This window comes from Nematolebias whitei, chromosome 16 (genome assembly GCF_014905685.2).
Source record: "Nematolebias whitei isolate Nwh7 chromosome 16, NemWhi1, whole genome shotgun sequence".
NCBI lineage: Eukaryota > Metazoa > Chordata > Actinopteri > Cyprinodontiformes > Rivulidae > Nematolebias > Nematolebias whitei.
The window spans coordinates 15,081,648-15,093,021 of record NC_056513.1 but is presented as its reverse complement, the minus strand read 5'-3'; the positions used below and the strand labels follow the sequence as shown (position 1 = coordinate 15,093,021).

Genomic DNA, 11,374 nt, shown 5'->3' with positions numbered 1-11,374 from the left:
ATAATAATAATAATAATAATAATAATAATAATAATAATAATAATAATAATAATAATACAAAAAAGGAGAAATTGAATAGTATAAAACATTTAAAACAACAGTTACATAGAAAATTTAAAATAAAAAAATATATGAGTGAGCAAAATTACATTGTTACGACTGAGCTTTAGGGCCACGCTAAGAATTTTTTTTTACATTGCCACGCAAAAAAAAAAAAAAAAAGAATTAAAAGCCATAAAATTATGAGAATAAAGTCGTACTTGTACATGTCTTTTTGCAGTTCTCGTGGTTTTTTTGTTGTTGTTGTTTTTCACGAGTCGGATCTACGATACGACCTGTCAATCAGTCCGGTAGGCGTGTCAGCAGGGTTTACCGCATTTTAACTGTGGTAAAATGAAGAATGTTGAGCATCTTGTTAAGTTATACTTTGGTATTGGTTTTACAAACAAGGAGATACTTAATCTGTGAGCACATCAGCATCAGATTATTATCAGTATCAGGACTTTGAACCTACAGTAAGGTGGTACGCTGTGATGGGCTGCAGCGCAGCTCTGCAGGTAAGGAGCATTTAGCTTCAGCTTGGTCATTTGCTGACACGCCTACTGGATTGATTGACATGTTGCATCGTGGATCCGACTCGTTGAAAAAAATTAATGAGAGCTGTAAAAAAAGTCTCATACGACTTTATTCTCGTAATTTTATGGCTTTTAATTTTTTTTTTCTTAGCATGGCCCTAAAGCTCCGTCGTACATTTTAAACAGGTTGAAATGTTTTTTATTCTGTATTTTTACCTTGCCTAGTGGTCACTAATAAAAATGTCAACATTAGAAAACAGACTTGACTTGCAGAGTTTGGAATCAACAGGATTAAAGATGGCCACCTCAACTAATCAACATAAGAAAACACAAAAATGGCTAAAACTGTCTATTACACATTGAGCTAAAATTTGGTTTAGTATGAGACTTATCGAACACTAACTCATTGAGCAAGATCTGGGTTTAAATCTTTGAACCACTGAAAACAACTCTTGACTATTAGCAAAATATCTATTGAACTACTGAATGGCTTTTAAATAAATGCTCAGGAAATAACCATTGTACGTACCTCTACAACTGGCTAACCTTTGTAGCCAGTCAAGCTTGAAATGGCTGCAGCAGCTAATTGACCTTAAAAAACACCAAAATAGATATTGTTTGTCTGTTGTACAAATCTTGTAATAAGATTTGTTGTGGTAGTAGCTGAGAGTCATTCACAACACACACTCCAAGTGTTTTTCATTGTGCAAGATCTTTGGTGAATAGCCACCATGAAAAAATTGTTGGTCTCCCACTGGCCCCCCCTTGGCCAGTCTATCTTATTGAGCCCCCCCACCAAAACAAAAAACAAAAACAACATTTTTCAGCTATTAGAAGTTAATAATACAAATATGCATTTTATATAAAAATAAAACTTAAAATATAGTCCCTCTAAGGACAACTGGTCTAAAATTAAAGTCCTGAACATTTTACAGGGTCTTAAGATGTTACATGCATAATATTTTTAAAAATACGTACATTTAATAGAGGACAAGCTGAGTAGTGACCATGCTTTTCGCAATAAGTAATTGAAAATGTTAAAATATATATAATTAATTAAAGTATACTTATTTATATATCTGTGTAAAGTCAGTTTACACTGGTTGGGAAAACGTATTTATAGTAAAATGTTGATTTAGCGTTTTTTTTTAAAGACTTGTACTGAATGTCTTAACTGTAAAGACAAGAAATCTACAGACTTTGTGCTGCCAGCAAACAGCCCCAAGGACACTGTGATAAATGGTTGTATGTGTTAATGTAAAATATCAAACTAAGCTCGCAGCTGTAACGTACGAGTGCTGAGGACATTCGACCTTGAGTATTTCAGGGGCAGAACACCCACTTTACTCTGAGATGTTTCTAAATATGATAAGTTGGTTCTGGGGCTCAGAAGGTTATGTGCGCTAATCAATAAGGTATGTTTCCAAGTAGCATTTGTAAGTGTTGTTTTTAAAGAAAGTTGTTGTTTTTAATTCTAATAGGAGCTTATTTTCATTGATTGACATTGGGTGTTTTTTTGTTTTTAGATTTATGCATATCTGTTACAACAACATACTTTTTTCCCCCCAATAGTTCACATATGATGTATATCCTGTGTCTTTCCTGGGACCTCTTCCCTGTTGGACATGCCCGGAGCACCTCCCTAAGGAGGCACCTAGGGGGCATCCTTACCAGATGCCCAAACCACCTCAACGGGCTCCTCTCGATGTGGAGAAGCAGCGGCTCTACTCAGAGTCTCTCCTGTATAATTGAACATCTCACACTATCTCTAATGGTCCAGCTACCCTGTGGAGAAAACTCATTTTGACCGCCTGCATCCACAATCTCTTTTTTTCAGTCACTACCCAGGGTTCTTGGCCATAGGTGAGAGTAGGACCATAGACCGAATGGTAACCAGAGATCTTTGTCTTACAGCTCAATTCCTTGAATTGCCACCTTATCGTGGTGGAGGAGATTGAGCTCCTGAATGATCCTAGGAGCTATGCTGTCGGGGGCAATTGCCTCTGGTAGGGGTCTCCTAAGGTAGAGTTCTCCTTAAGCCAGACAACGAGTGATTCAAAAGACTTGTATCAACAGAAAACAACAAGGATTTTAATGTCCCTTACCCGGACATGGGTTACCGGTGCCCCACCCAGGAGCCAGGCCTGGGGGAGGGTCTTGTCGGCGACTGCCTGATGACCTTGTGACTCATGTGGTCCGATCGGGCTCAGCCCGAATGAGCAACAGGGGTTTGCCTTCTTGTGAGCCCACTACCTGCTGGAGGGGCCATAATTCATTCATTCAACCTTTATTTATACAGGTTAATCCCATTGAGTCTTGGGATAAGAGTCAGGTGCAAAGTGCCATGGGTAGGCCCGGCGTGATAAACAATATATCAAATAATCGCATGATAAATGAAAATTATCAACCTCATTTTCATTTATTGGCTTTATTGCTTCTTCGTGTCTCTCTCTTTCTACTGAAGACACTGGATGACAAAAGGCTCAACTCCGGTGCTCTTCACTAACCCCTCTTTTTTCTTTTCTCTTTAAAATATGTTTTAACCGTCCAAAATCACATTTTTGGATGGTTAAAAGCAGCTAAGCTGAGAAGCTAAGCTATGAGCTAAGCTAACAGGCCAACCTCAGGGAAAAAACCTCCGTCTAGTCGAAGCTCCAAAACTCACAGTTGAAACTTGTACATTTGTGTAAAAAGTTGTTTTTCTCCGCAAAAAGAAGCTCAGAACTTGTTTACTGATTTCTTATTAAAGCTTTGTGTGAAAAATGCTATGTGAAAGAGCTCAAACAACACCGAGCGTTCGCCATTTTGAGAACCGGAAAAAAAGGAAGGAGAAACAGCCCATGTCATATCAAGGGGCCTCCCTCCTATTTTTCTTAAAGAGACTCTGCTCGCTCCCTCACTATCCATCCTTCAGTTCAAACAGTCTTATACTGCCATTTGGTGGTCAAAAAAGGTACTACACTCAAAACAAAATTAGCAAACATTTCTTCGTAAATTTGACAATTATTACTAATTATTGTCAAATTTCAAACAATATTATCGTTTATCTCAATAAATTCTGAGACAATTAATTGCCCAGCAAAATTTGATATTGTGACAGGCCTAGCCGTGGGTTGTAGCCAAAGGTGGGAGCCTTGGCGCTCTGACCCTGGCTTACCAAAGCTGGCCCACTGATCTCAACGTCTATTTGCTCTTTAGCCTGAGATTTATTTTTGTTGTTTTTTTATGTTTCCCTTTGTATAAAATATTTTATGCTACTCTATTTTATGTTTGTCTTTCATAATCTGTATTATTTCCTACAGGCTCCATGTCATCTCTGGGCTCCAGCGGAGGAAGCTCTCTGCTGCAGGTTCCAGGAGCTCTGCCTGCCATCAGCCACGCTTCATTGGGGTCTGGACGCAGCTTCAGGCCAATGATCCGCCTCAGCGCCTCTCAGAGCTTCGATAGACACTCGACATACAAACTGAGTCAAGCTGACAGCGTGGAGGGATGCCGATTCAGCCCATCTCACAGAGCAAACAGACACAGACTGAACTCGGCTCACAGTATAGACGGGTACAAATTCAGCCCAGCTCGTCGAATAAACAGATACAGACTCAGCTCTGCTCACAGTATGGATGGATACAGACTGAATCCAGATCCGAGCACAGACAGGCCGAAGCTGCTGTCCAGCCACAGCATAGACAGATGTCCGTCAGACAGACTGAGTCCGAAGCACAGTAGCAGCAGACGGTCATCTTCATGGCTCAATCCTGAAGACAGTTTGGACCGAAACAAACTCAGTCCTTCCTACGTTCCTGAGAGTTCAGTCCTAAAGAGACCCGCCTCCTTCCGCACTGCAAGCAGACAGTTACGGAGACAGGTGTGTTATTTTCTTTTATACTGAACAAAAATATACAAGCAACACTTTTGATTTTGCTCCCATTTTTCATGAGGTGAACTCAAAGATTTAAGCTTTTTTCTCTCAAATTTATGTAAATCTGTGTTTGTGAGCACTTCTCTTACCAAAATAATCCAGCCACCTCACAGGTGTGGCATATCAAGATGCTGTTTAGACAGCATGATTATTGCACAGGTGTGCCTTAGACTGGCCACAATAAAGGGCTACTGGAAAATGTGCAGTTTTATCACACAGCACAATGCCACAGATGTTGCAAGTTTTAAGGGACATAACATACAATTGGCATGCTAACTGCAGGAATGCCCACCAGAGTTGTTGCCCATGAATTGAATGTTAATTTCTCTGCCATAAGCCGTCTCCAAAGGCGTTTCAGAGAATTTGGCAATACATCCAAACGGCCTCATAACTGCAGACCACGTACCACACCAGTTTAGGACCTCCACATCCAGCATCTTCACCTCCAAGATCGTCTGAGACCAGCCACCTGGACAGCTGCTGCAACAATCGGATTGCATAACTAAAGAATTTCTGCACAAACTATCAGAAACTGTCACAGTGAAGCTCACAAGCATGCTTGTTGTCCTCACTGGGGTCTCCACCTGACTGCAGTTTATCGTTGTAACTGACTTCAGTGGGCAAATGTTCACATTCAATGCCATATGGAATGTTGGAGAGGTGTTCTCTTCACAGATGAATCCTGGTTTTCACTGTACAGGGCAGATGGCAGATTTTGTTTATGGCATCGTGTGGGTGAGCGTGGTTTGCTGACATCAATGTTTTGGAATGAGTGGCCCATGGTGGTGGTGGGGTTATGGTATGTGCAGGTGTATGTTATGGACAATGAACACCGGTTGATTTTATTGATGGCATTTTGAATACACAGATACTATAAGATCCAGAGACCCATTGTTGTGCTATTCATCTTTGACCATCACCTCATGTTGCAGCATGATAATTCACGGCCCCATGATTCAAGGGTCTGTACACAATTCTTGGAAGCTGAAAACATCCTAGTTCTTGCATGGCCAGTATACTCTACAGACATGTCACCCGTTGAGCATGTTTGGGATGCTCTGAATCTGTGTATACAACAGCATGTTTCAGTTCCTGACAATATCCAGCAACTCCACACAGCCATTGACGAGGAGTGGATCAACATTCCACAGGCCACAATCAACAACCTGAGCAACTCTATGTAAAGGAGATGTGTTTCACTGTGTGAGGCAAATGGCAGTCACTGACACCACCACCACCACCACCATACATACATCGAAAAAGTCTTAGATCTTTGAGTTCAGCTCATGAAAAATGGGAGCAAAAGCTAAAGTGTTACATTTATGTTTATGTTCAGAGTATCATTTTCCCTCTCATCAAAATGTGTCAGTTGTGTGATAATGCTCTTGTTTACTTATTTACTTTCCATATGGGCAACCTGAACTTGATCATTTAATTAAACATAACTGAACAGCAAAACTATAATAAAGAAGACTAAATTTGTTTCTTAAATCCAACACAAGCAGAAGGAGTTAAGAAAATTTGTGCTATAGTACAAGATGGAGCATTTCAAAAGAATGGACGAGCAAGATTATGGAGAACTGTGAAAGTCAGGAGGGAAATTTTAAATTGTATGCAAACTAAAAGCAAAGGTGTTGTTTGAGGATGAGAATGGTGAGTTCAGCAGATGGTGTTCTGGTGACAATGCAAGCAGGAGAGTTCTGGACTGTCTGAAGTTTATGGATTTGTGTGGTAGACCAGAGAGAAGAGAACTACAGTAATCAATACAAGCAGTAACAAGGACATAAATAAGAGTAGCAGTGCTCTTGGCTGTAAGCAACTTAAAAAGACAGTTGGTAGAGCACTGTTAAAAGTAAGATGAATGAGCAACAGTACTATGTTTAAAAAAAAGTATGCTCTCAAAATTGACACCAAGGCCCTTAATACAAGGAGAAGGATGGACTGTGGAAATGTCAAAGTTGGTTGACAAATGTGGGTATTTCGAGTGGGTGGACTTGAATTACATTTTTTTCCTCGGTTCAGTCCAGTTTTTTATAGCTCCAATTCACAACAAATGTTGTCTCAGGGCACTGTAAAAATATTCACATACATTAGAAAATGCTAAATATTGAAAATTATTTATCTAAATAAAATCTGATTGTGTTGAATTACCTTTTCATAGCAACTACTCATCCCGAACAAGCACACAGGCGACAGCAGAAAGAAAAATACTCCCAGCAAAACTAGGCTCAGGATTGGCAGCCATCTACTTTGGCTAGCTGGGGGAAAAGGGGACAGGAAAGCAATACAGACAGACACAAAATGACTTACTGCTGAGTTAGACCAAATATCTTTAGTAAGCCAGTTATTTTTAATTCCCAAAATGTTTTAAACAGAGAACGTACAAGAGTGGGTTTAGCAGAGAGGTACTGCTGGGTACCATCATAATGGGGAATCACATTGTGTATCCTGAAAATAGAGCCTGGGAGAAGTAAATTTAGTACCAAAAGTAAAGAAATTTGTATTTGGTTGATTATTTGTAGAAACAATACTTCTTGGCATTAAATCTTAGATAGTTGAAATGCCAGTTTATTTATCCTTAAATAGTGTCCCATTTGTTAGGAAAATGCAGTTGTGGCTAAACAGCAGAGTTGAGCATGTGGGTTGTGCCCATGGAAAAACTTGCCAATTTTTTTACCAACATTAAATACCTTATTCTGGTACTGACTCTTGTCTGGTGTCAGTTGAATGACTGAAGTCTAACAATTCAGGGGGTTGCTACAGGTCAACAACTTATTAATTTATTCATCAAATGGACTTTAGCAAGTGGAAGAACAGTATAACAGCCTGGAACCACCTCCTCAAGCTGTTCACTGGCTTGGGTACACCCTGCTGTGGGATGGCATCTATCGCCATGTCCTCTCTAACTGTATCCATATATCTCCTCTTTGTCTTTTTCCTGGTAGCCTCATTTCTATCATCCTTCTACCAATTTTTTTCATTTGTTCATTTAGCCTTTATTTTATCCTTCTACCAATATACCCACTATCCCTACTCTGGACACGTCCAAATCAGACTGGCCACTCTAACATTGTCTCCCAGTTGTTCAATCTGTGCTGTACCTCTGATGATCTCATTCCTAATCCTATCCATCCTTGTCACTCCCAAGGAGAACCTCCACATCTTCAGCTCTGTCACTGCCAGTTCTGTCTCCTGTTTTTTTTTTTTTTTTTTTGCCTATGCCACTGTCTCCAAAACATATAACATTGCTGGTCTTTACCACAAACAGAATGTGGTAAAATCTCTTTACCACATTCCCATTTTCCTGGACAGTTGACCCCAAGTACTTGAAGTCCTGCACCTTTGTGATCTCTGCTTCTTGTAGCTTCACTGTTTGACCGGCCTCCCTCTCTGTCTTGTTATGGGTGACTTTCATCCCTCTTCTTTCAAGTGCATACCTCCACCTCTCTTAAGTTCTCTTCCCCCTGTTCCCTGTTCTCACCATAGGCCACAATGTCATCTGCAAACATTGTAGTCCACGGGGATTCCTGCTTGACCTCATCTGTTAGTCGGTCCATCACCAGAGCAAACAAGAAGGGGCTCAGAGCCGATCCTTGATGCAGTTCCACCTCCACCTTGAAGCTATCTGTCACTCCTACACTACATCTCACCACTGTCCTGTTGTTCTCATACATGTCTTGTACCAGTCTAACATACTTCTCTGCCACTCCAGATTTCCTCATGCAATACCACAGTTCATCCCGTGGCACCCTGTCATATGCTTTTTCTAAATTCACAAAGACACAATGAAGTTCTTTCTGACCTTCTCTGGAATTCATCAGCATCCTCCAAGGAAAGGTGGTGTCTGTGGTGCTCTTTCTTGGCATGAAACCATACTGCTGCTCACAATTGTATGCCTCATCAACTTAATTCCCCTGTAGTTGCTACAAATCCATACATTACCCTTGTTCTTTAAAAAGGGCACCAGCACACTTCTCCTGTGTTCTGAAGGGATTTTCTCACTCTCAAAAATGCCATTAAATAATTGAGTCAAAAACCTCATTGCCATTTCTCATAGACATTTCTATACCTCCACTGGTATGTCATCAGGTCCAACTGCCAAAATCTTTTTGAACCTTATGCTCACTAGTCTTTCTGACTATTTGGTTAACAGTTTCTATGACCTCTACTCTTCTTTCGCTTTCATTCTCTTCATTTATTAGCTCCTCAAATTACTCCTTCCACCTTCCCATAACACTCTCCTTAGTTGTTGTTGTTTTAGCATTACCATTCCTATCTTTAACTTGTCTAACCTGCTGCACATCTTTTCCAGCCTGATCCCTAGCTGTCTCGCCAATTGATACAGGGCCTTCTTGCGCTCTTTAGTGTTCCGCCTCCCATACAAGGGTACTAGAAGCTCAAAACAAGACTGAATAGCAAAATAAGCTCTTTGGCATTGGCAGAAAAAATTGGCAAGTTGTTCGTGGGCACAATATACATACTCAACTCTGCTGCTAAACCCAAAAATGCATTTTTCTTACAAATGTGTCATCCTTTAAGAGGACATAAACAGGCTTTGCAATCTTGTAGGATTTATTGCCAATAAACATTGTTACAAGAAAGAATAAATCAACAAAACACATATTTTTCTTACGTTTTTTTTTTTTTTTGCTTTGTTAAAATAGATTATAAAAGAAAGTGGTCCCAAGATTTTGTTATGGTGAACACCTCAGGTAACAGGCAGGTTGAAATTGTATAATTTTATTACAGACAAGCTAAATGTGACAAAGTGAGTGAATTGTTAATGGTGATACCATTCGAAACTAGTTGAGTGAGAAGGATGTTATGAGAGATGGTGTCAAAAGCATCTGTAAAGCTACTATATTTTCTACTATATTAGAAATAAATTGCAGATTAGATATTGGTCTGCAGTTATTGAGGTCATTGACATTTGCAACGGGTTTCCTAAGAACAGGCGTTACAACTGGATTGGAAAGAAAATAAAACTTGAGCAGATGCTGACAAAGCATAGATGATTTTAGTTATGAAGAGAGATAAAGAAGGCAAATGGGAATAAACTATATGAGTAGTGAAAGGATCGCGCTGGCAAATGAGTGATTTAAATTTAGTGTCAGATATTTCAGTGATCGTTGAAAGTTAACAAGTGCATCATAAAGAAGAGGAGCCATCGGAGACAATTACGGTAGAATTATAGTACAATTGTCTGTTGGGTAAGGAAGCAAAGTGCCAATTCATATTTGTAATTTGGGTTTTGGAGAAAGATAAAATGTTGGAAAACTGAATCCAAATGAAGTGGAAGAGTATTAGGGGTTCAGTAGAGCATAACAGTAAAAGTACTATAGGTTCATTAGTATTACAACAATACTCATGTTTGGTTAAACAACACTGCTTAAACCACACATTGGTCTTTAATAACTGAGTTAAAGGTATTTGTGGTCAAGATGTATAGTGCATTTTATTAATTTTATTTTATCTTTAATGGGCTATTGTTCTAGAAATGTTTGTATTTTCTTATAGTCCTGATTTTCAGATACTGTTCATGTGCTGTAAACATTTTTTCAAGCCCGACACTTCCTCTTTTGTGTCCTCCAATTGTCGATTTTTCTTATTATTTAAGCGCACACTACACAATATGATGTCATGGCGAGGATGAGTGAAAAAGCAGCCCAAGACCAAAGAAAAACTTTTAAGACCTTCAGAAAGCTCAGACAGCTTTTGATCAAGACCAGTTTAAAATATTTCAGAAAACTCTGACTCCTGAAAAGCAAAATGTAAAGAAATGAGAAATAACTCAAGGCTTGCACAGTGGAAACAACAGCCATATGCATTTTTTAAATTTATTTTTCTGTACCACTGCATAATGTGTGTCGGGCATGTTTTGTGCTTTCAGGAGGCTGTGCGTAGTGACTCTCTGGATCAGAGCGGTTCAGCTGATGACCTGGCAGAGCCCTGCCTCACTGTGCCCACTCCAGCACGTCAGAGATCTTCCAGCGTGCACACACTGAAATACGTACATCCCCAGAGGGTAATCTCATGCAGGAGCCACAGCCGGAGCCACAGTGAAGCCAAAGAACATGAACATGTACCTGAGAAGACCATCTGCGGCTCTCAGCCAGAAAATGATACAGAAAAAAGGCCTGTCAGCCCACAGGGACTGTCCAGTCTGAAGGTCACCAGCAACGAACACACACTTTTAGCTCCGCCGCCTGACTCCAGAGTGGCCTGCCCTGGCGCTGGCGCTGGATCAGACCCCGCCCTGCAGTTAGACGATGCTGATGAGGAAGTTAATCGTATAAACAGTTCGGTTCGCTTACAAACACAGCCAGCTCCCAGCTCCTTACACAAAAGCGGACACCTATCCTTGAGTCCTACGGAGCAGAGAAGCCGTCTCAGCCACTCAGCATCCCCAGTTTCTGGCAAAAACAGGAAGCAGCGAATGAGCCCACCTCCGGGGGATGAGCCAGTTACAGTGGCAACCCAACTTATAGACAGCAGTGTTGAGCTGAGGAGGCGGACTCTGTCGTTTGATGCCACAAGTCTTTCTCCTTATCAGCAGGAGGGAGGATCTGTGGACGACTAACAAAAAGTGATACAAATATACTGCTGGCACCAGCACCGGAGGGACAGGAGCCCAATTCAGAACAGGAAGGATAAAGGTTTCCTGTCCTGTCCATCGTCCTGTTCACTCACAAGATTATCAGCAGGGGAGTGATGATAACTTGTGGTTTTTGTAAGAGTGGGCAAACCTTTTAAAGACTGACTCCTTTGTGCACACAAGAAAAATAAGTTTCCTTTTCTTCTATCATAGACCTAGCTTTAGTTCAGACAATGTAGCCTCCTCCCAGCTCTATTTACTCAAACGTTAACCTTCCTTTTGCTTGCT

At 40.4% G+C, this 11,374-nt stretch overlaps 1 protein-coding gene across 1 annotated transcript in view; it reads left to right on the top strand.

The window, feature by feature from the left end:
- The window catches only part of LOC119422360 (voltage-dependent T-type calcium channel subunit alpha-1H), a 98,703-nt gene extending 87,608 nt beyond the window's left edge, over positions 1 to 11,095 (top strand). The window contains exons 34-35 of the mRNA XM_037689716.1: positions 3,878 to 4,437; positions 10,382 to 11,095. Of these exons, the coding sequence (XP_037545644.1) occupies positions 3,878 to 4,437; positions 10,382 to 11,071 (1,250 nt within the window). The 3' untranslated portion in view covers positions 11,072 to 11,095. The remainder of the gene's footprint in view (positions 1 to 3,877; positions 4,438 to 10,381) is intronic.
- Positions 11,096 to 11,374: the final 279 nt, after the last annotated feature.